Here is a 25,050-nt window from a genome sequence, read left to right on the forward strand (position 1 = left end):
AGATTTCTAAATGTATTTTGCGATGCAAGCGGTGTAGTCTGCCTGTAAGAGTCTGACTTCCACAGGCTTCAGGTATGATTGAAGAATGACGCAGGTGTTGAACATGGGCTTTGCCATACAAAAAGCACCATTGTCAAAATGTTGATTAAACCAGTAGACCTACAGTATATCAATATCTCTGAAAATAAGTATAATTAGCTTTTAAAACAATTCAAAGCCTACCCGTATGCAAATTATAGAGTCAAATGAACTGCTCTCTTAGTGATGCGATTCGGTAGACTACTGACTTGTCACTCACTTTAACATCATTGTCTGGCCAGTACCAAAGGACTTCAAATCGAAAATACAAATGAGATTGTAGTTTAGTTGTGCCAATGCGACACCATGGACATATACAGTAACTATGTTGTATGAGATTGACTTTATTCAGTCAGTTCCACACCTTTTTATAGACGAGTTAAGCTTGCTGTTCGTCAATCAAAGCACAGTAAATAGCCTATGCGCCACCACTCCGTGGCTGTTTATGAAACACGCCAGGGTCCAACGTTAGCTTTTTTTCTCACTGGTAAAAATCATCCAGTTAACTTTGGACGCTGGTAAAAATCTATTGGCATGAACAGAACTTCTACTGGCCTGGACATGGTGTCGTCCTTAAAGGGATAATTCAATATTTTGGCAATGACTGTTTGAATGAAGTTGCTGACTAGCATTAGCGCAATTGCTAACTAACATTTACACAATGGCTGGAAGACTATGGTAACTGCTAGCATGCTAGTGGAGACCTAGCATTAGCTTGCAAAAACTAACACCAACTTCCTTCATTGCCAAAACCCAGGAGTATCCCTTTAAATGAACTGGGGTCATGCAGGGCCTATAGGTTGGCATGCTTTCTCTAAATTCAGCTATTAAGAGGCTACATTTGGTTATTGTATGTTTTAAAAAGCTGTGTAATATAATTTGGCAATGTACCCTATTACCCTATTCTTTAGAATTGCATTGTATTAATTGTATACATTTTTGTTTCTAAAGTATGTCCTTTTGAGATTTGAAAATAGGACGCTGCCTCTTTAAGAGTCCAAAAGACATATCGACATGGCTACAGTAGGCTAGCCAAGACAAATGCTACGTGTCTTTTTGTAGCTTTTTTTTGCAGACTATCAACAGCAGCCAGCATATTGCTAGAATGTTTACTTTTGTAAATCACTTTCACTAAAAGAAGACAATAGGCTGAATGGATTTGCACTCGTCGTTAGCACATTTTATCGGACGTGCAAATTCATGCTCCATCCCTCCATGTAAAGAAATGTGACTGCAACCACAGCACACACAACACACACACACACCCAAGTACCAAGAGACGGGACAGACCGCAGACTGTCAAACCGTCAGTGTTCCCGGTCATCGCTCACTTTGTAAAGCATAACCTAGTTCAATAGTTCTCCTCAAAATAGGATTTGTTGCAGTTACCCCTGTAGCATCTGCTCGTCTGTCACCTGGGGTGAGTCAGTTAGCATTACCCCGCTAACTTGCTTACGCTAGCTCTAACGTACCCAGGCCCGGCTGCCTGCTGTGTCTCCTGTGAGGCGAGAGACATAGTTAGCATTAGAGGTACACCAGAGTGACTCATTCCTCCCCTAAGTAACCCCTGAGCTCCTTCACAAGTGGTAGACGTCATACCACTCACTACACCTGTCAGTGGATCAGGGCAGAGAGCAGGGTAAAGGGGTTAGCTTGTGGAGTGCATGTGTTTTGTGTGTGTGTGTGCTAGAGCTCGATCGATTATGATTTTTCAACGCCGATACCGATTTATTGGAGGACCAAAAAAGCCGGCACCGATTTTAATCGGACGATTAAAAAAATAAAAATGTATTTGTAATAATGACAATTACAACAATACTGAATGAACACTTATTTTAACTTAATATAATACATCCATAAAAATCAATTTCGCCTCAAGTAAAATAATGAAACATGTTCAATTTGGTTTAAATAATGCAAAAAAAAGTGTTGGAGAAGAAAGTAAAAGTGCAACATGTGCTATGTAAGAAAGCTAACGTTTAAGTTCCTTGCTCAGAACATGAGGACATATGAAAGCTGGTGGTTCCTTTTAACATGAGTCTTCAATATTCCCAGGTAAGACGTTTTAGATTGTAGTTATTATAGGACTATTTCCCTCTATACCATTTGTATTTCATTAACCTTTGACTATTGGATGTTCTTATAGGCACTTTAGTATTGCAAGTGTAACAGTATAGCTTCCGTCCCTCTCCTCGCTCCTCCCTGGGCTCGAACCAGCAACACCACCCAGCAACAGCCATCCTCGAAGCAGCGTTACCCATGCAGAGCAAGGGGAACAACTACTAGAAGGCTCAGAGCGAGTGACGTTTGAATTAGCATGCGCTAACTAGCTAGTCATTTCACTTCGGTTACACCAGCCTGGAGTTGATAGGCTTGAGGTCATAAACAGCACAATGCTTGACGCATAATGAAGAGCTGTTGGCAAAACGCACAAAGGTGCTGTTTGAATTAATGTTTACGTGCCTGCTTCTGCCTACCACCACTCAGTCAGATACTTAGATGTTTGTATGCTCAGTCAGATTATATGTAACGCAGGACACGCTAGATAATATCTAGTAATATCATCCACCATGTGTAGTTAACTAGTGATTATGATTGATTGTTTTTTATAAGATAAGTTTAATGCTAGCTAGCAACTTACCTTGGCTTACTGCATTCGCGTAACAGGCAGTCTCCTTGTGGAGTGCAACGAGGCAGGTCGTTATTGCGCTGGACTAGTTATTGCGCTGGACTAGTTAACTGTAAGGCTGCAAGATTGGATCCCCCGAGCTGACAATGCGAAACTCTGTCGTTCTGCCCCTGAACAAGGCAGTTAACCCACAGTTCCTAGGCCGTCATTGAAAATAAGAATGTGTTCTTAACTGACTTGCCTAGTTAAATAAAGGTATAAAATAAAAATTGGCAAATCGGCACCCAAAAATACCGATTTACGATTGTTATGAAAACTTGAAATCGGCCCTAATTAGTCGGCCATTCCAATTAATCGGTCGACCTCTAGTTTGTGCTTTCTCCTGCATTAAAAGCTCCTGTCGATTCTGCTTTCTCTCTCAATTCAAGTTAAGGGCTTTATTGGCATGGGAAACATATGTTTATATTGCCAAAGCAAGTGAAATAGATAATAAACAAAAGGTCTCTCCCTCTCTCTCTCTCTGTCTCTGTGCTGACCCTGAAACTCTACTGTTGTTGACAGTTTGCAGACATAGATAGAAAGCCCTCCCAGGGGGGGAGAGTGTCTAAGAGGGGCCATCTGGGCAGACTAGATTCAGAGGCCTGTCCCCTACAGCCTCTCTAGTCTGAGTGGGCTTGCTGGGACTGCTTGTCAGAACCTAATGCGTCTGCTCTTTCACACTCTCTGTCACTCTTTCTTTCTTTGTAATCCAGACAGCCACAATCTGGGATCTCGTTAAAAGTGTCCCAGTGCTGTAGCTGGATTAGTGGTTTAGCTGTCGCTCCTCGCCCTTTATCCCCTCAACCGACATAGGATAAATAGACCTCATGGATTAGCCCCAAAACAGAGGCTGGGACCGGTGCCAACCGGGCAGAACCAGGACAGGGGGCAGAGGGAGACACAGCAGCACATAACTCTCCAGGAAAGCAAGGCCCCAGCTGCTACAGGCTAGGCTCATGGCACAATCCAAAATCCCAGAAAACTATACGGTTGCGTAATGAACCTCGATTACCACTGACTTTATCCAAGTGAAGGCTTGGATGTGTGTCAACTGGCAATGCAATATTCAGAACTAGAGGATTGTGTCGTGATGTAGGGGCATACGCCACTGCTTTGTACACCATGCTATTATACTATGCATCAATGTTTTAGTGTTGCTATTTCCACAAAGCAGTAGTTTGGATGATGTTGTAGACACGCTAGGTACCATGTTACTATGCAAAGTATGCATCGATGCTTAATGTTGCTATTTTCATAAAGCAGCGGGTTGGATAATGTTGTAGACGTGTCATAGTTGTTTGTTTCAGAGATCTAAACGGATGCAAATCACTGTGCTGTACATGGAAATGCACCTCGTTGTTCACTGTACCAATTTTGTGGAGACAAAGCAGATTCTTGTGAGTTTATGTAGAGGCACTTTGTGGAAAAGAAATGTACCGAACAAAAATATAAATGCAACATGTAAAGTGTTATAAAAGATTCCAGAAATGTTCCATATGCACAAAAAGCTTATTTCTATCAAATGTGGTGTAGCATTGTGTTTACGTCCCTGGTAGTGAGTATTTCTCCTTTGCCAAGATAGTCAATCCACCTGACAGGTGTGGCATATCAATAAATCCTGTTAAACAGCATGATGGGTCACCTTGGGGACAATAAAAGGCCACTCTAAAATGTGCAGTTTTGTCACACAACACAATGCCAAGTTTTCTCAAGTTTTGGGGGAGCGTGCAATTGGCATGCTGACTACAGGAATGTCCATCAGAGCTGTTGCCACAGAATTGAATGTTAATTTCTCCACCATACGCCGCCTCCAACGTTGTTTTAGAGAATTTGACAGTATGTCCAACTGGCCTCACAACTGCAAACCACATGTAACCACATCAGCCCAGGACCTCCACATCCAGCTTCTTCACCTGGGGGATCGTATGAGACCAGCCACCCGGACAGCTGTTGAAACTGTGGGTTTCTACAACCAAAGTATTTCTGCACAAACTGGCAGAAACCGGTTGGAAGCTCATCTGCATGCTCTCTCAGGGAAGGTCATATGTGTGTGCGTCGTCCTCACCAGGGTCTTGACCTGACTGCAGTTTGGCGTAGTAACCGACTTCAATAGGCATATGCTCACCTTCGTTGGCCACTGGCACGCTGGAGAATTGTGCTCTTCACGGATGAATCCCTGTTTCAGCTGTGCCGGGCAGATGGCGTCATGTGAGCGAGCGGTTTGCGGATGTCAACTTTGTGAACAGAGTGCCCCATGGTGGCAGTGGGGTTGTGATATGGGCAGGCAAAAGCAACGGACAACAAACACAATTGCATTTTATCGATGGCAATTTGAATGCATAGAGATACCGTGATGAGATCCTGAGGCCCATTGTCGTGCCATTCATCCGCCGCCATCACCTGATGTTTCAACATGATAATGCATGGCCCCATGTCGCAAGGGTCTGTACACAATTCCTGGAAGCTGAGAATATCCCAGTTCTTCCATGGCCTGCATACTCACCAGACATGTCACCCATTTAAGCATGTTTGGGATGCTCTGGATTGACGTGTACAAAAGCGGGTTCCGGTTCCTGCCAATATCCAGCAACTTCATAAGCCATTGAAGAGGAGTAGGACACCATTACACAGGCCACAATCGACAGCCTGGACAACTCTATGCGAAGGAGATGTGTCGTGCTGCATGAGGCAAATGGTGGTCACCAGATACTGTCTGGTTTTCTGATCCACGCCCCTACATTTTTTAAAGGTATCTGTGTCCAACCGATGCATATCTGTATTCCCAGTCCTGTGAAATCCATAGATTAGGGCCTAATTCATTTATTTAAATGGACTGATTCCCTTATATGAACTGTAAATCAGTAAAATCTTTGAAATTGTTGCATGTTGCTTTTTATATTTTTGTTCAGTGTAGATATAAATGTATTTCTTTTGCACGTTCCCCTCTGCAGTTGATCAATTTTCTTGTCTGCCCTCATTCCCAACATGCACACACTCTGATTCCCCTCATATAGTTCATTAAGTTTTCTGTCAGGTATCGCCCGTCTTTCTCCACGCGCCTCTACGGACACATTGGCTGTTTTTCCCTCAGGGAGAAAGATAAGCTTACCTTCTGTGTGTAAGTCTCTCTGTCTCTCTGTCTGTCTCTCTGTATTTCTTTCTTCATTATGCAAAAAAAATGTCTCTCCTTCCCTCTCTTCTACCATCTCATGTATATTAATGATGCACCAGAAACCAGTATTCACCCTGAATGCCTTGTTCCCTGGCTGGTTGTGCATACTGAACACGCTCACACACACACACACACACACATACACTGAAACACATAAGTACATACACACACATTCCCCCCACTCAAACACCACACACACAAGTGTATCTTATTTTTTCCAGTGCGGGCAATTAGGAGGCAGAAGGCAGTAAGTGTGAAGGTGTAGAGGAATAGAGGAGAGGAATCCCTGTGGATATGATTTAGGTTTAAGAGCAAGTCTGTTGTCTGCTGAGTTGTTTCCCTGATTGAATTCACACCCCTGGTTATAATCCTGCAGTTTGATTCCTTCCCAATCCTCTCTGGACTACACTCTGCATTGGCAAAATGCCCCCTCTTCCATCTTCCCTCTTCCATCTCCCCCCCCTCTTTCACCCCCCTCTCCCTCTCTTCCAACTCCCTCTCTTCTAGAGGTCAACCGATTATGATTTTTCAATGCCGATGGAATTATTGGAGGACTAAAAAAGCCGATACCGATTAATCGGGCGATTTAAAAAAAAAAAAAAAAAAAAAAACACACGTGTTTTATTTGTAATAATGTCAATTACAACAATACTGAAAGGCATTGATATTTATGCTTAGGTACATTCGTGCAACGATTATGCTTTTGTCACATGCGCTTTTGTGAAAACATCCCCCGTTTGGCGAAGTTGGCTGTCTTTGTTAGGAAGAAATATTTTTCACAGTTCGCATTGAGCCAGGCGGCCCAAACTGCTGCATAAACCCTGACTCTGTTGCACAGAATGCAAGAGAAGTGACACAATTTCCCTTGTTGAAAGAAATTCATGTTAGCAGGCAATATTAACTAAATATGCAGGTTTAAAAATATATACTTGTGTATTGATTTTATGAAAGGCGTTGATGTTTATGGTTAGGTACACTGGTGCAACGACAGTGCTTTTTTCCGCGAATGCGCTTGTTAAATCACCCTTTTGGCGAAGTAGGCTATGATTCAATGATTAACAGGCACCACATCGATTATATGCAATGCAGGACAAGCTAGATAAACTAGTAATATCATCAACCATGTGTAGTTAACTAGTGATTATGTTAAGATTGATTGTTTTTTAAGATACGTTTAATGCTAGCTAGCACCTTACCGTGGCTCCTTGCTGCACTCGCATAACAGGTAGTCAATCATGCAGTCTCCTCGTGGAGTGCAATGTTGTCGGCCATAATCGGTGTCCAAATATGCCGATTACCGATTGTTATGAAAACTTAAAATCGGCCATTCCAATTAATCGGTCGACCTCTTCTCTCTTCCACCTCCCTCTCCCCCTCTTCCACCTCCCTCTCTTTGACATCCACCTCCCTCTCTTCCACCTCCCTCTCTTCCACCTCCCTCTCTTCCACCTCCCTCTCCCTCTCTTCCACCTCCCCCTCTTCCACCTCCCACTCCCCCTCTTCTACCTACCTCTCCCCCCTCTTCCACCTCCCTCTCCCCCTCTCCTCCATCCTTCTCTTCCTTCTACTCCTCGTCCATCATGCTCTTGTATGGGACCTTAATTAATTAAATAACTTTATATTTTATTTAAAGTAGGAGAGAACATGGTGCAGTAGCATTGCCATCCTATATTTAGATGTGGATAGGCATGCAAGGTGTGTGTGTGTGTGTGTGTGTGTCTCTCTGCGTTTTAGTTAGTGTGCGTACATACATGCATGCATGTGGTTTTGCCACCCACGGCCATTGACAGGCGTGTTCCACTCCCATGGTGAAGCGTGTTCCTCCCAGGTAATTTCACCTCATGTCACGCACTGCCCTATCTGGTGTCCTTCCTCCTGAAAAACCACAGTGGTTCTTCACACACACACACACACACACACACACACTGTAACACTTGGTTCCTCAGTGCACGGCGGCTGCAGCAGTAATGGGGCCATCACAAGACTATCACGTCTGGTTTAGGAGATGGCAGAATGAGGATTTGGTATGATCAGGATGGTGTGTGTGGCAGCTGTGAAGGAGATTACTCCGGGGCCTGATCTTGTAAATGTAACCGCATCAACGCCCTTACAGAGGTCTACAACAAGGCAACGAGATCGGTCCAGAGGACCGTGCCTCAGCCACGACCAGTAACACTCTGCGAGGAGATTACCATACTGAGATATATCATTCACTACAGACACTATGGTTCTGGATGCTGAATGGGAAGCAGGTGCTTACAGCTTTACCCTCCGTTAGCACGCTGGTTGCTGATGACATATACATACCACAGTGTCATTGTGCTTCTGTATAGAAAATAGAGAGAAGTGGAGACAGAGGGGGGGTAGTACAGATAGAGAAAAGGGAGAGATTGCGATGAAGCAGGACACAGAGAGGTATCAAGAAATGTGGAGAGGGAGAGAGAATGCATCAATGTGTGAGACAGGAAGAAAGAGCTAGGAGAGACAGATGTGTGTGTGTGTGCATGTCATTGCCCCGGCCAGTCAGCCTATTGTGACAGCTAGGCTACCTCTGTTTCTGTCCCTAGGCCTGATACGATCAAACTAGCAGATGGTATTATAGCACTGAGTGGTGTGGTCTCATTTCATGAAGTCGACAGACAGATGTATGTTTTTCCAGCTTTAAAACACATTACCGGCCTCTGTTATGGGAAGGACAAACTGAATTAGACAGCCACTGATGAAACGATGTACTGTCCAACAAAATGTACTGTTAATGGGATCCAGAAAAGAAAGACTGACTGACACTGTCTTCATTGCAGTGTCAGATGGGTTTTACTAATCTGTTTTGTTTGTGTCTTTCTTTGAAGTGCGCTTGTCTTTGTTGGGCATTTACAAATCCCTGGCTCAAATTCACTTTGCTGTAGTGCCAAATGCATGGCGGCATTGCCTTTATTTTTTCTTTATAGGAATTAAAACCAATGGGATAACAAAGGTATTGCCTTCCAAACCATGGATTAGATATGTTTTTAGAGAAACTCTCTCTCTTACTCTTCTGGTTGGGTTGGAAGGTTAATGTGAATGTCTAGTTCTTACTAGTCAGCAAGCAAGGTGGAGAACGTCCACAGTTCCCTTCTGTTATGACCCCCATATCGCCCCCCAAACCACACACGCTCACGTACAGAACACGTCCTCTACTTCTGTGTACATGTCTCTCTACCCCCCGTGTCTCGTCTGTCTGTGCACTAGCTCCTTGTTTCCTAGCATTGGTGTAATTAGCTTTATCAGCAGCCAGAGCTCCTGCCTCGCTCAGGGGAGGGAGAGGAGAGTCATTATCTCCCTCATTTCCTTCCCTCCAGCACACAGACAGACAGACAGACAGACAGACAGACTGTTGCACATTTCCACACAGACATGGGAGTGCACAGGCAGGCACACGTACATGGATGTACTCACACACACACACACACACACTGGCATAGAGATGTTAGCTCATCCTCTCCTTCTCCCTCAGAGATTCATGTATGAGCAGTATTCAGTCATACTAGAGGCCCTACATGTGTCTGTCAGGACTGGATTGGCTCTGACTCTTCACAAGGTTACAGCACCGCCCCTCTCTTCATCACTAGCAGTAGCTATCACTTTAGAATCCTGCTCAGGCCAAAACAGCCCCCAGGGTACAGACGGGCTGTGACGGAGCACTGGGTGAGTCACCAGTACTGAGCAGCTGGATGTGTGTGTCTGGAGGTGGGGGTGGAACTGTGTGTCACACTGTGTCTTTCTCTCCCCTCCTGTCTCTGTCTGTCTGTCTGTCTGTTTATCTCCTGCGTTCTCAACCTGTGTGAGTGGTTATTACCGTATTTTGGAGTCTGAGGTCATGCAGAGTTTAGAGGGACAGCCGGCCAGTGTTCAAAAGAGGCATGGGCCACACACACACTGCGCTGGTCGTGCTATAGGAGGTGCTGTGTGTGATTGGCAGATTGGGAAGCAGTCAGAGGCCAACAGTAGACACACACCAGCCTCCCCCAGAACAAATAAGTGTATCCACCCCCTCATCTGTCACTTTCTGTGTGTTTTGTATGCTTGCTTATCTGTCTTCTCTGCCAATGGGAGATTTGAATTCAATTGGACAGAAATAGGGGCAGATTTAGCATGTATTCAGATATCTCTCCACGGGAAAAGGAGGTCAGCTAGTACCACACTGGTTCCATATGTATAGTTATTTTTTGGAACACATATTTCTGGTAAACAGTTGCTCAATTCCACGGTTACAGAATGATGCTGAGACGTATGTCAAACAAAAGCAGTCAACTCTTTGGACAAGGATGACTTTTTCCACGTTAAATTTCCTTAATAATTTCCACAGAACATTTTACAAAAACCCATTTACTTGAGGAATGGTGGCGCTTAAAAATGTGGTAACAGAATGACGGCACAAACTGTTACCAAACTTTGCATCTGCACAGTCCAACTAAATGTGTTTTTGTAACATTTTCAGTAGCAACTGTTAGAAGTCGTCCTCGTGCGTAGAGTTGTATGGTTTGTTTAACTTTGCAGTCACAGGTTTCTGTTTGACGTGCATTTTAAAGTGAACAATCTGAGTCTCGGCATCATCCTGTTAGTGTAGAATTGTCCAGTAGTAGATATGATGAAGATCATGGTACAATAGAAAGCATTTTAGGAATCACTGGCACAGTTAGCTCCATTGTAAAATTGGCCCATATGTGACATCACAACTGCCTATACATTTACAACCCACTATTATTTACATTAGTAAGCCTAAACTATAACCCATGTCTGTTTCTTCCTGCTTGGTGCACATTGTTTCCTGTTCTCTGTGTTTACAGTGGCAGTCCATTTCACTTGTGGCCTTGGGGCGATGGCGCCACTCTTACCATGGCAGAGGCCGAGAGAGAAAGCTAAGATGAATGGGTGTTTTCTGAGACCAGCGAAGGCTAAGAGACTGAGCCTGGCCCTTTCTCTCCACTAAGATGACTGGGTCATCCACCGTAGAGTGTGGAGACACCGTGGGAGACGTTGAAGGCCCCACTCCCCAGTCACATCAGTGTATGATGGTATGATGGTCTTGCTTGTGGGAGACGATACAGTCCCATGCTGAAGTGGAGTTGGTTTGGCATCTGACAGGGACAGGGTAATAAAGAGTGGAGGTGTAAGGCCATGTGTTTGAACTAGTCTGTCTAGGTAGAAGTTGCCTTTATAGACACACAATAGCAATTTTTCACTCCAAAACAAACTCATCCAGAAAGAGCAATTCCACCAAGATTCATACTACTCCCACCTACACCTAAAATCCAATGTGTGTTCTATCAACCGGAATCCTCCTCCATCCAACCCTAAAAACCCATGTAACTCGTTGTCTCTCAGGGAGCTCTCTTGGCCGGTTACGGAGTGTTAGTGTCAGCCGTTGATGCTGATGGATCCGGGGCCAGAGTGGTTGTGACAGATGGTGTCTCTGTGGGGACAGGAGGGGTTCTGGGTCTGGTATAGTGGTGGCGTGGTGGCAGTCTGGTCAGGTCCCACTGTGGAGCCTCCAGATGATCACGGTCAGGTTGACTGACCTGGACTAGGTCTCATGGGGCCTGGGATGGGCCAGTCTGTCTGGAATGTCTTTTCACCTGGCTAGGCTTTGTGAATGGACGTATGGGAGGTTAGGGGGGAAATATGTACGGTACATGGCAGTTATGGGATGCATGGTGTATTTTAAGCAGTATTGTCTGAGAATTGCAATGTTTTGCTTTTCGTCTCTGAGTCTGGGAGCATATGGGGGGAATAGTCTGTACAAAATATTAGGAACACCTTCCTAATATTGAGTTGCAAAACCTTTTTCCCCTCAGAACAGCCTCAATTCGTTGAGGTGTGGACTCTACAAGGTGTCGAAAGCGTTCCACAGTGATGCTGGCCAATGTTGACTCCAACGCTTCCCATAGTTGTGTCAAGTTGGGTGGTGGACCATTTTTGATACACACAGGAAACCTTTGAGCGTGGAAAACCCCAGCAGCATTGCAGTTCTTGACAAACTCAACCCGGTGCGCCTATACTGATTTGAAGTGGATTTAACAAGTGACACCAATAAGGGATCATAGCTTTCAGCTGAATTCACCTGGTCAGTCTATCAGCATTTCCTAATGTTTTGTACACTCAGTGTATGTACATAGCAGTACATGAATATAGAGGATCTACATGATATTTCTTTAAATAATATTTGTGGTTAGCTCATACAATGGTTTCCACACCATTATGTTGGCTTTCATGTACCCACTCTGTCAGTTTTTTTAAATAATGTAGTCTTGTGGTCTTACGTTTGTCACGACCATGCTTATAACCATTTGTGACTCTTTGACCAAACTATCGTCCCTCTGTTTTGTGCCTTCAGGTTTTGAATGAAGAATGCGACCAGAACTGGTACAAGGCAGAGCTGAATGGGAAAGAAGGCTTCATCCCCAAAAACTACATAGAAATGAAGGGACACCCGTAAGTATGAGCCAGCCTTAGATACCAGTTGCCCTATATGAGCCTGCCACAAGTCCACATGAAACTGGAGAGCCAAAATGGCGACGTTCACCTCCCCTAAATTACCTCATGGTTAACCTGGAGCTCAAAATTGGGGTATCAAAAGTGAGGTTCTAATGTTGGAAGGTTCCACTACTAGTTTGTGAAACTTATTTTTTCCAAAGGGCATTTATTTGTGCTAAATATCAGGGGGGGAAAGTAACTTCATAGACAGATTTACTTCTCTAGTTCCCATGTTTAGAACCATTCGGAAGACAATTGAAACAAAGTCTAGCTAACTCCTGAGGCTAGGATCAATGCTCCTCTGGTCTGAAGATAAGGGGGAGAAAGGTCTCATCATGCTGCTGCTGTGGTCTGGAAGCTAGCCTGGAAGTGACCTGGCTTTCTAGAGCTCATTTGTGGGTTATAGGCCTCTGAGATCCATGTGGTCGCAGGGTTGTCGGTTTGGCATCCCAGAATCCCTCATCATGTGGCGTCGTCAGTCCTGATTCCAGAGTCTGTTTCTGCTGCGTCAGGCCTATTAGGTTTCCCCCCACAATCGCCCTCTGGCCCAATATAGCCTGTGTGGATCTTTCTACATACTCTCTACTTAACATGCAGTGCATTGGGAAAGTATTCAGACCCCTTGACTTTTTCCACATTTTGTAATGTTACAGCCTTATTCTAAAATGGATTAAATTGTTTTTTTTTCCCCCTTATCAATCTACACACGGTACACCGTAATGAAAAAGCAAAAACAGGTTTTTAGAAATTGTTGTGTGTGTAAACATACATACAGTTGAAGTCAGAGGTTTACATACACTTAGGTTGGAGTCATTAAAACACATTTTTCAACCACTCCACCAATTTCTTGTTAGCAAACTAGTTTTGGCAAGTCGGTTAGGGCATCTACTTTGTGCATGACACAAGTAATTTTTCCAACCTTACAGTAAAATGCTTACTTACGAGCCCCTAACCGGCAGGGCAGTATCAAAAAATATGGATAAGAATAAGAGAAAAGTAATAAAAGAGCAGCAGTAAAAAACAACAACAATATATACAGGGGGTGACAGTACAAAGTCAATGTCCGGGGGCACCGGTTAGTTGAGGTAGTATGTACATGTAGGTAGAGTTAATTAAAGTGACTATGCATCAGCATTTGTGGGTTCAATTACAGGCTCAAAATGGCCAGAAACAAATAACTTTTTTCTGAAACTCGTCAGTCTTGTTCTGAGAAATGAAGGCTATTCCATGCGAGAAATTACCAAGGACCTGAAGATCTTGTATAACGCTGTGTACTACTCCCTTCACAAAACAGCGCAAACTGGCTCTAACCAGAATAGAAAGAGGAGTGGGAGGCCCTAGTGCACACCTGAGCAAAGGTACAAGTACATTAGTATCTCGTTTGAGAAACAGACGCCTCACAAGTCCTCAACTGGCAGCTTCATTAAATTGTACCCGCAAAACACCAGTCTCAACATCCACAGTGAAGAGGTGACTCCGGGATGCTGGCCTTCTAGGCAACATGCTATATTTAGTAAAGAATATGACTTCAGCCGAGCAACAGGGCTTTTGTGTAACTGTCAGATAGGAGATGGATTGTACTGTAACTGTCCTACAGAAGCCCTTTCTACATAAACTTCAGGGTTACTAAATGGATCTTATTCTGAGGTAGCCACTAAATAGAGATGGATTGTACTTTATATTCTACAGACGCACACAGTAGCAAAGAGGGGCTTTGTCCTGTGTAGTCGTCAGCTGTGTGAGAACGCCTTCCCCACCACCGCCACCTGCTCTCAGGGCTGAGAGGGCTTTCACACCGCAACCAATCAGATACAGAGGATCCTATTATAGCAGTCAGGAAGATACTGTCCATTAGCCTTAAGGACCCTATGACTGATTGGTCAGCTGGGCCTAAATACAGGAGGGAGGGAATCACCTGCTCTATGGAGGAGCAGCTGGTGGAGGAGGGTCCAGGATAGCAGGCAGGCAGATGGTGGGGCTGGATATGAAAAAACAGTACTCACTTCACTATAGGGCTGGCCTTGGCCTGGTTACATCCACCATGGTTGCTGTTACCATGCTGGAAAGGATCATGTGAGGAGAAGAAAGCCAAGTCACCACAGCATGGTTTGGTTTGGCTCGATAGTGTGTAAAGGGCTTTGACTCCCTTATGGAAGCCTGGTAGCCGTGGATGTCAGTGTGACCACATCAAAGAGCAGCACTCCACCACAAAGCAGGAAGGACCGGGATAATAGGAGGATATCCACAGTATCTTTCTACACACAGTGTTACTGTTACCTCAGGGTGTTACCTCGGGGAGATCAGAGCACTGTGGATGAGGGGGTTGGAGTTCTGTCATCTCTAAGCCTGTTTGTGTGTGCACACCAGGCACAAAGAATAGCATTGCTAAAGGCTTGTGGGTTGAAACCTATGGCCCAGAGATGCTAGTGCTACCTGACAGGTCAATGTGTGTGTACTAGAGGTTGATCGATTATGATTTTTCAACGCCAATACCGATTATTGGAGTCCAAAAAAGCTGATACCGATTTAATTGGCCTATTTTATTTGTAATAATGACAATTACAACCATACTGAATGAACACTTATTTTAATTTAATATAATACATCCATAAAAATCAATTTCGCCTCAAGTAAATAATGAAACATGTTCAATTTGGTTTAAATAATGCAAAAAAAAGTGTTGGAGAAGAAAGTAAAAGTGCAATATGTGCCATGTAAGAAAGCTAACGTTTCAGTTCTTTGCTCAGAACATGAGAACATATGAAAGCTGGTGGTTCCTTTTAACATGAGTCTTCAATATTCCCAGGTAAGAAGTTTTAGGTTGTAGTTATTATAGGACTATTTCATTACATTTACATTTAAGTCATTTAGCAGACGCTCTTATCCAGAGCGACTTACAAATTGGTGAATTCACCTTCTGACATCCAGTGGAACAGCCACTTTACAATAGTGCATCTAAATCATTTAAGGGGGGGGGTGGTGAGAAGGATTACTTATCCTATCCTAGGTATTCCTTGAAGAGGTGGGGTTTCAGGTGTCTCCGGAAGGTGGTGATTGACTCCGCTGTCCTGGCGTTGTGAGGGAGTTTGTTCCACCATTGGGGGGCCAGAGCAGCGAACAGTTTTGACTGGGCTGAGCGGGAACTGTACTTCCTCAGTGGTAGGGAGGCGAGCAGGCCAGAGGTGGATGAACGCAGTGCCCTTGTTTGGGTGTAGGGCCTGATCAGAGCCTGGAGGTACTGCGGTGCCGTTCCCCTCACAGCTCCGTAGGCAAGCACCATGGTCTTGTAGCGGATGCGAGCTTCAACTGGAAGCCAGTGGAAAGAGCGGAGGAGCGGGGTGACGTGGTCATCAGAAGGGGGAAAGGAGAAGATTAATTGTGTGTCGTCTGCATAGCAATGATAGGAGAGACCATGTGAGGTTATGACAGAGCCAAGTGACTTGGTGTATAGCGAGAATAGGAGAGGGCCTAGAACAGAGCCCTGGGGGACACCAGTGGTGAGAGCGCGTGGCGAGGAGACAGATTCTCGCCAAGCCACCTGGTAGGAGCGACCTGTCAGGTAGGACGCAATCCAAGCGTGGGCCGCACCGGAGATGCCCAACTCGGAGAGGGTGGAGAGGAGGATCTGATGGTTCACAGTATCGAAGGCAGCCGATAAGTCTAGAAGGATGAGAGCAGAGGAGAGAGAGTTAGCTTTAGCAGTGCGGAGCGCCTCCGTGATACAGAGAAGAGCAGTCTCAGTTGAATGACTAGTCTTGAAACCTGACTGATTTGGATCAAGAAGGTCATTCTGAGAGAGATAGCGGGAGAGCTGGCCAAGGACGGCACGTTCAAGAGTTTTGGAGAGAAAAGAAAGAAGGAATACTGGTCTGTAGTTGTTGACATCGGAGGGATCGAGTGTAGGTTTTTTCAGAAGGGGTGCAACTCTCGCTCTCTTGAAGACGGAAGGGACGTAGCCAGCGGTCAGGGATGAGTTGATGAGCGAGGTGAGGTAAGGGAGAAGGTCTCCGGAAATGGTCTGGAGAAGAGAGGAGGGGATAGGGTCAAGCGGGCAGGTTGTTGGGCGGCCGGCCGTCACAAGAAGCGAGATTTCATCTGGAGAGATAGGGGAGAAAGAGGTCAGAGCACAGGGTAGGGCAGTGTGAGCAGAACCAGCGGTGTCGTTTGACTTAGCAAACGAGGATCGGATGTCGTCGACCTTCTTTTCAAAATGGTTGACGAAGTCATCTGCAGAGAGGGAGGAGGGGGAGGGGAGGAGGATTCAGGAGGGAGGAGAAGGTGGCAAAGAGCTTCCTAGGGTTAGAGGCAGATGCTTGGAATTTAGAGTGGTAGAAAGTGGCTTTAGCAGCAGAGACAGAGGAGGAAAATGTAGAGAGGAGGGAGTGAAAGGATGCCAGGTCCGCAGGGAGGCGAGTTTTCCTCCATTTCCGCTCGGCTGACCGGAGCTCTGTTCTGTGAGCTCGCAATGAGTCGTCGAGCCACGGAGCGGGAGGGGAGGACCGAGCCGGCCTGGAGGATAGGGGACATAGAGAGTCAAAGGATGCAGAAAGGGAAGAGAGGAGGGTTGAGGAGGCAGAATCAGGAGATAGGTTGGAGAAGGTATGAGCAGAGGGAAGAGATGATAGGATGGAAGAGGAGAGAGTAGCGGGGGAGAGAGAGCGAAGGTTGGGACGGCGCGATACCATCCGAGTAGGGGCAGTGTTGGATGAGAGCGAGAGGGAAAAGGATACAAGGTAGTGGTCGGAGACTTGGAGGGGAGTTGCAATGAGGTTAGTGGAAGAACAGCATCTAGTAAAGATGAGGTCGAGCGTATTGCCTGCCTTGTGAGTAGGGGGGGAAGGTGAGAGGGTGAGGTCAAAAGAGGAGAGGAGTGGAAAGAAGGAGGCAGAGAGGAATGAGTCAAAGGTAGACGTGGGGAGGTTAAAGTCGCCCAGGACTGTGAGAGGTGAGCCGTCCTCAGGAAAGGAGCTTATCAAGGCATCAAGCTCATTGATGAACTCTCCGAGGGAACCTGGAGGGCGATAAATGATAAGGATGTTAAGCTTGAAAGGGCTGGTAACTGTGACAGCATGGAATTCAAAGGAGGCGATAGACAGATGGGTAAGGGGAGAAAGAGAGAATGACCACTTGGGAGAGATGAGGATCCCGGTGCCACCACCCCGCTGACCAGAAGCTTCCCACTATACCATTTGTATTTCATTAACCTTTGACTATTGTATGTTCTTATAGGCACTAGCTAGCCATTTCACCAGCCTCATCTCGGGAGTTGATAGGCTTGAAGTCATAACAGCGCAATGCTTGACGCACAACGAAGAGCTGCTGGCAAAATGCACGGAAGTGCTGTTTGAATTAATGTTTACGCGCCTGCTTCTGCCTGCCACCGCTCAGTCAGATACTTGAATGCTTGTTTGCTCAGTCAGATTATATGCAACGCAGGACATGCTAGATAATATCTAGTAATATCATCAACCATGTGTAGTTAACTAGTGATTATGATTGATTGTTTTTATAAAATAAGTTTAATGCTAGTTAGCAACTTTACCTTTGCTTACTGCATTCGTGTAACAGGCAGTCTCCTTGTGGAGTGCAACGAGAGAGAGGCAAGTCGTTATTGCGTTGGACTAGTTAACTGTAAGATTGCAAGATTGGTTCCACCGAGCTGACAAGGTACAAATCTGTCGTTCTGCCCCTGAACAAGGCAGTTAACCCACAGTTCCTAGGCCGTCATTGAAAATAAGAATGTGTTCTTAACTGACTTGCCTAGTTAAATAAAGGTATAAAAAAAATATTTTTAAAATCTGCGCCCAAAAATACCGATTTCCGGTTGTTATGAAAACTTGAAATTGGCCCTAATTAATCGGCCATTCTGATTAATCGGTCGACCTCTAGTGTGTACACATGTAATAGGCTTGTTCTACTCATATCTGTCGTCTTTACCCAGCAGGCAAAACTAGCCGGTGGATATGTGACTATCGGCTTGTGACACTGTTTGAGGACTCTGCCCTGATGATGATACTGTATGTGAAACCTGGCTGGATTATCATTCCCTCATGAGGAACAGCTGGAGTTGATCAGGTCCTCTGGCTTTGTCATGTTGTCTGAGCTCACAAACGAACAAGCTAAGCGGCATAGCGCTAGCGCTCACCTGCACTGACATGCTCTACTGCAGATGCTATGGCTATTGGCCAAGCCAAGGGTATGCTATCGCTAGGATAAGCTACAGTATATGGTAAGGCTAAACTATATGGCTAAATTAAGCTATATGGATAAAGCTCAGGGTTTGCTTTCACTGGAGATAGAGGAGGCAAACATTGTGTGTTGCAACACCTTTGTTGGCACATTGTGACATAACACCTTTATCCGGACAGTACAATTCCACACCTGACTAGTCACAGAAGGAAATGGAGGTCCCACACACTGTACACCCATGCACATACACACACACACTCTGTATGGAGTATCCGTGGGGGTTGGTGACTGACCGCTGGTATTGGGCACCAGTCAGAGCCAGAGGAGTAGGTTGCAGGTGAGGTTGGCATGGCACCACACAGAGTTGTCATTGTCTCGGCCCAAGGCTCCACCAGCTCTTTTATCAGACCAGGAACCTCCCTGTAATTACAACCTACTAGGACAAATGCAAAAAGACTAATTAAATGGCCCACATGTGCTCACTTACTGCATTGATTTCATTCTATTTGGCATGCAAAATAGATGCGATATTCTGATTTTGACATCATTGTTTAGTAGTGTTATTGGTTGCTATGCACTTCACTCACTCCTCTCCACAGACACAACAACCACTACAACTGTCAATAACAGGGGTCAGGTTTGAGGTCAAGCTCTGCTAAAGGCCATGTTCCCATGATATTGAGTCACGCCTATGACCCTGCGCTTTGAGGTTACTCAAAGGTCATCGCTAACTAGCTACCTGTCACAACCACACCACAATCAAATTCTGGTAAGTGCAGCTTTTCCTCCAAATGAAGAAAAACCACCCAGCTTGGTAGGGCTGGTTGAAACAACGTCATTACAACCAAATTACAACCATGTAATAACGTCATCTCAACCAGTTTTGCCCGCAGGGTATTTTTTCTTTCTTCATTTGCAGTAAATCAGCACTTATCACTGTTACTTGCAACTTGTTTTTATATCATTTTTCATGAGTTATTAAAGTGTTTTGTTCTGATTTGTTATTGTTGTCCCAGGTGGTTCTATGGTAAGATCCCCCGGGCGAAGGCAGAGGAGATGCTGAACAAGCAGAGGCACGATGGGGCCTTCCTCATCAGAGAGTCGGAGAGCGCACCTGGAGACTTCTCCCTCTCTGTCAAGTATGTCGCAGGCACACACTGTTTTATTGAACCTTTATTTCATTTCAGTTCAATCATTGTATAACTGATCGACCGATTATCTGTTTTCCCTTTTTTTTTTTTTTTTTTTTTTACTTTCAAAAATACACTTCTCCAATATCATCAGTTCTGTTTACATATTTTTTTCAAACTCTGTGCTAAGTGCTTGCTTTCTCATGCACAGCTCCCATGTTGGTTTGCGAGCGTCTAGCCAGCTTAACCTGGGAGGTACTGACTGTTCTAGCAGTGACTGGCCACCCTGTTCCCATTCTAGTCTTCATGTCAAGTCGCTGTGCAGATCTACAGATCCATATCAAGTTAATTGGCTGTGTCATCTCTGACTCACCTGGGGCTAACCAACAGTTATCTGCTACTAAAGCATGTTGGTCTCTGTCAGATGGCTCCGGTGTCGGCGCTGCTGCCTCTTATCAAAGCTTTGCAAGCTGGCACTTTCCCTAGTCCCAGGCTGTGTCTGCAGTAAGTAAGGTGAGTGAGTGTGTGTGAGGGAGAAATGGAACCTTATTCCCTTTGTCCAGGCCAAAAGTAGTACACCTACTAGGACACAGTAGGACACATACTCCAGTTCAGCACTTAACAGTAGGTGACAGAATAGAATATTATTCTTGTCGCTACTGCTACAATTGCACTGTCCTAGTGTCACAGCTGTGTACCAAACAACTGTCCCTGTCTAATCCATTTGTAATGCAATCTAATGGAAGTATATCTTCTGTGTCAAAATCCCAAACTCATGGTATCACGCGGTGAGAAGGAAAGTGGGCCAACTGGGCTTAAATCATTTATGAAAGCGCTGACACATATGGTTATAAAACTAGTGCCCACGTGATGTAGACTTACCCGTGTTTTGACTGCTGTCCTCAAATGGTTACCACGGTAAATGTCATCACTCACTTTCTGTTTATTCTATACTTATCTCCCCCTTCTCCTCCTCCTCCACCACATGTTTGGTAATCACAGATCTGAAACGGTTGGACTGATGGAAGTAGTAGGACGGTCACCTTGTTTAAACTTAACCAGTCACTTAAGGATCTATGCTACCTCTCCCCAGGTTTGGTCATCACAGATCTGAAACGGTTGGACTGATGGAAGTAGTAGGACGGTCATCTTGTTTAATCTTAACCAGTCACTTCTAGATCTATGCTACCTCTCCCCAGGTTTGGTCATCACAGATCTGAAACGGTTGGACTGATGGAAGTAGTAGGACGGTCATCTTGTTTAATCTTAACCAGTCACTTCTAGATCTATGCTACCTCTCCCCAGGTTTGGTCATCACAGATCTGAAACGGTTGGACTGATGGAAGTAGTAGGACGGTCATCTTGTTTAATCTTAACCAGTCACTTCTAGATCTATGCTACCTCTTCCCAGGTTTGGTAATGACGTGCAGCACTTCAAGGTCCTGCGTGACGGGGCTGGGAAGTACTTCCTGTGGGTGGTCAAGTTCAACTCTCTCAACTCCCTGGTGGACTACCACCGTTCCACCTCTGTGTCCCGCAACCAGCCCATCTTCCTCAGGGACATCGAGCAGGTCCCACAGGTGAGGAGGGAGGGACACCGGGACACACACGCACGCACACACAGGGACACACACACACACACTTTAGAAAAGCCACTTTTCTCCAATATCACTCCTCCTTTTACCTTATCAGTAATCACTAATGTTCTGTTTATTCTATCCTCATCTCCCTCTTCTTCATCTTTTTCCTCTTCTACTTCTTCTGCTCATCGTCGTCCTTCTCCCCGCCCCCCAGAAACACACACACAAATACATGTAAACACACAGATACAGGGCCTTCAGAAGGTATTCACACCCCTTGACTTATTCCACATTTTGTTGTTACAGCCGGAATTAAAAGTGTATTACATTCATTTTTTCCCTCACCCATCTACACACACTACCCCATCATGACAAAGTGAAAACCTGTTTTTAGAAATGTTTGCAAATGTATTCAATATGTAATGCAGACATATCGCATTTACATAAGTATTCACCCCTGAGTCAATACTTTGTAGAAGCACCTTTGGCAGCGATTACAGCTGAGTATTTCTGGGTAAGTCAACATGTTGTTTGTGCAATATTTGCCTATTATTCTTTTCAAAATTCTTCAAGCTCTGTTAAATTGGTGGTTGATCATTGCTAGACAACCATTTTCAGGTCTTCCCGTAGATTTAAGTCAACTGTAACTCGGCCACTCAGGAACATTCAATGTCCTCTTGGTAAGCAACTACAGTGTAGATTTGGCTTTGTTTCAGGTTTTTTTTGCTGAAAGGTGAATTCATCTCCCAGTGTTGCGTTTATTTATTTATCCTGATAAACTCCCCAGTCCTTAACGATTACAAGCATACCCATAACATGATGCAGCCACCGATATGCTTGAAAATATGGAGACTGGTACTCAGTAATGTATTGTATTTTCCCCAAACATAACACTTTATATTCAGGACAAAAAGTTAATTGCTTTGCCACATTTTTTTTGTTGAGAATTTAGTACCTTGTTGCAAACAGAATACATGTTTTGGAGAAGAAGAAAAAATTCTGTACAAGCTTCCTACTTTTCACTGTTAATTAGGTTAGAATTGTGAAGTAACTACAATGTTGATCCATCCTTAGGAGAAAACTATCACAGCCATTAAACTCTGGAACTGTTTTAGTCACCATGGTTTCATGGTGAAATCCCTGAGCGGTTTCCTTCCTCTCCGGCAACTGAGTTCGGAAGGACGCCAGTGTCTTTGTAATGACTGGTTGTATTGATACACCATCCAAAGTGTAATTAATAACTTCACTGTGTTCAAAGGGATATTCAATGTCTGCTTTTATTTTTTACCCATCTACCAATAGAAACCCTCCCTGGTCTTTGTGGTTGAATCTGTGTTTGAAATGTACTACTCGACTGAGGGACCTTACATATAATTGGTACAGAGATGAGGTAGTCATAAAAAAAAAAACTTTTACTGCACCCAGAGTGAGTACATGTGACTTGTTAAGCAAATGTTTACTCCTGAACGTATTTAGGTTTGCCATAACATATTGGTTGAATACTTATTGACTCAAGACATTTCAGCTTTTCTTTTTTTTTAATGAATTGGTAAAATGTCCAAAAACATCATTCCACTTTAACATTATGGGGTATTGTGTGTAGGCCAAGGACAGAAAACATTTCAATTTAATCCATTTTAAATGCAGGCTGAAATACAACAAAATTTGGAAAAAGTCAAGGAGTGTGTGAACTTTCTGAAGGTAATGTATGTATACACAGCGCTGCACATCATACGGAATACCAGGGAAATCCTCATCTCTGACAATCATTTAATGAGATTGCATCACGTATTCTCATCTAAGCAATCATGCAAAAACGTGACCGATTACCAGTGAACTACAGTTCACTAAGCAATTTTGCAGAAAAATAGCTGAATCCACTATGGTGGCCTTCATGTTGGTTATGAGACAAATATACAAGTAGAAGTACAATACAATTGGAAGTTGGAAAAAAGGGTAATGTTCATTAGGCACCAAACAGAAGAATGATTTTAACAGAGGGTCTAGTACACAGACCAATAAGAAATACTAATTTCCTATTCCATTGCAAAGCGTTTTAAAACATTATCCGTTGTGTGCCTGTAACGGTTTTCGCCGTCTGAAGAAGAGGAATCGGACCAAAGCGCAGCGTATTAAGTGTTAATGCTTTTTATTGAAACTGAACACTATAACAAAATAACAACGAGAATAACCAAAACTGTCCTGTCAGGTGCAAAACACTAAACAGAAAATAACTACCCACAAAAACCATGTGGGAAAAAGCTACCTAAGTATGGTTCCCAATCAGAGACAACGATAGACAGCTGTCCCCGATTGAGAACCATACCCGGCCAAAACAAAGAAATACAAAAACGTAGAAAAAAGAACATATAATGCCCACCCAAATCACACCCTGACCGAACCAAAATAGAGACATAAAAAGCTCTATGGTCAGGGTGTGACAGTGCGTGTGACAGTGCCCTAATGAACACAGGAGTGCCCGACTACACTCCTTACATACTCTAACCCATGTGTTTCTCCTCTCGTCTCTCCAGCATTCAACGTACGTGCAGGCGCTGTTTGACTTCGATCCTCAGGAGGACGGCGAGCTGGGTTTCCGACGCGGCGACTTCATCCAGGTCCTGGACAACTCCGACCCCAACTGGTGGAAAGGGGCTTGCCACGGCCAGACGGGCATGTTCCCGCGCAACTACGTCACGCCAGTCAACCAAAACATGTGATTGGCTAAGTGAATAATGACATGTCCCCCATTGGCCCATTTACACCCCCTCAGGACTTTGAGGGACACTTCAGAAACAGACCTAAATGAGGAATGGAAGAATGGGAAGAGGAACAAAAATCCTGCAAATACACAGAGCGAGAGGCAGATTTCATTACTCAGACTCTACAGTTGACTGTGGATTCTCTGATGCAATGAGGGAGACACACGGAACAGAGAAGCATTGCAAAGGAACCTAAATTGAAGTTAAAAAAAAACAAACACAAGGGATCCGGCTGTAGCTTGGCTCCGGCAACGGCCTCCCTTCTTATACGTTCTTTGTTTTCTTTCATTATGCATAACATCACCATCCTATGTTAGTCTATTAGACAAAGACAATGAAGAAGATGTCAGAGACCAAAGACTCTAGTCTAGTGTGTTATTGATCTCAACCCAACTTTGGGAGAGAAGGACCATGGACTGGAGAGAAATTCTATTGTTTTCGATGTGTATGTATATCTCTAAATATTTGTACTTTGAGCCTGTTTTAGTGTGTTTTTTTCATTCATTTTCTTGATTTCTTCCCCATTTGTAGACCTACATATTGTTGTTTTCTAGGATCATATTAATTTAGTACCAAATGGAAGAAAATAGACAGGGAGGATCTACCTGAACTGAATAAGAAACACTCATTTTTGTTTTCCGTTGCAAAACGTCTTGTTGCGTTTTGAAACTGTGCACTAATTGATATGACCCAGATCATGCACAGAGTCTCTGAGACAAGAAGCTAAATGGTTTTCATGTGATTGGAAGTTATGCAATACTCTCAAGACAGAAATTATATTTCAATAATATTTCAGGTGGAAATCTAAATCTAATTTGGAAAATGTCAGGATTTCTACTTTGTTCTGATGTGAAAGCGGAAGCGTGGCTATCAGCTAGAACAAAATGTGTCATTTTTTACCCATTTAGGCATTTAGTGGCTTTCTGCATTCTTAAATGTAGCCATCGTTCTCAAAAAA

The 25,050-nt window shown here is 44.3% G+C and overlaps 1 protein-coding gene across 2 annotated transcripts in view; it reads left to right on the top strand.

Annotated features, from left to right (window-relative positions):
• LOC135537456 (growth factor receptor-bound protein 2-like) overlaps nt 1-24,573 on the top strand; it is a 41,162-nt gene extending 16,589 nt beyond the window's left edge. The window contains exons 1-5 of one of the 2 annotated variants that reach the window (XM_064963615.1): nt 7,609-10,972; nt 12,292-12,389; nt 19,637-19,759; nt 21,162-21,330; nt 23,865-24,573. In XM_064963615.1, the coding sequence (XP_064819687.1) occupies nt 10,889-10,972; nt 12,292-12,389; nt 19,637-19,759; nt 21,162-21,330; nt 23,865-24,050 (660 nt within the window). In that variant the 5' untranslated portion in view covers nt 7,609-10,888 and the 3' untranslated portion in view covers nt 24,051-24,573. Of the gene's footprint in view, nt 1-7,608; nt 10,973-12,291; nt 12,390-19,636; nt 19,760-21,161; nt 21,331-23,864 lie in introns of those variants that run through there. The other variant, XM_064963618.1, reaches the window with a different exon arrangement.
• The last annotated feature ends 477 nt before the right edge of the window (nt 24,574-25,050 follow it).

The sequence above is a fragment of the Oncorhynchus masou genome, chromosome 5 (genome assembly GCF_036934945.1).
Source record: "Oncorhynchus masou masou isolate Uvic2021 chromosome 5, UVic_Omas_1.1, whole genome shotgun sequence".
Lineage (NCBI taxonomy): Eukaryota > Metazoa > Chordata > Actinopteri > Salmoniformes > Salmonidae > Oncorhynchus > Oncorhynchus masou.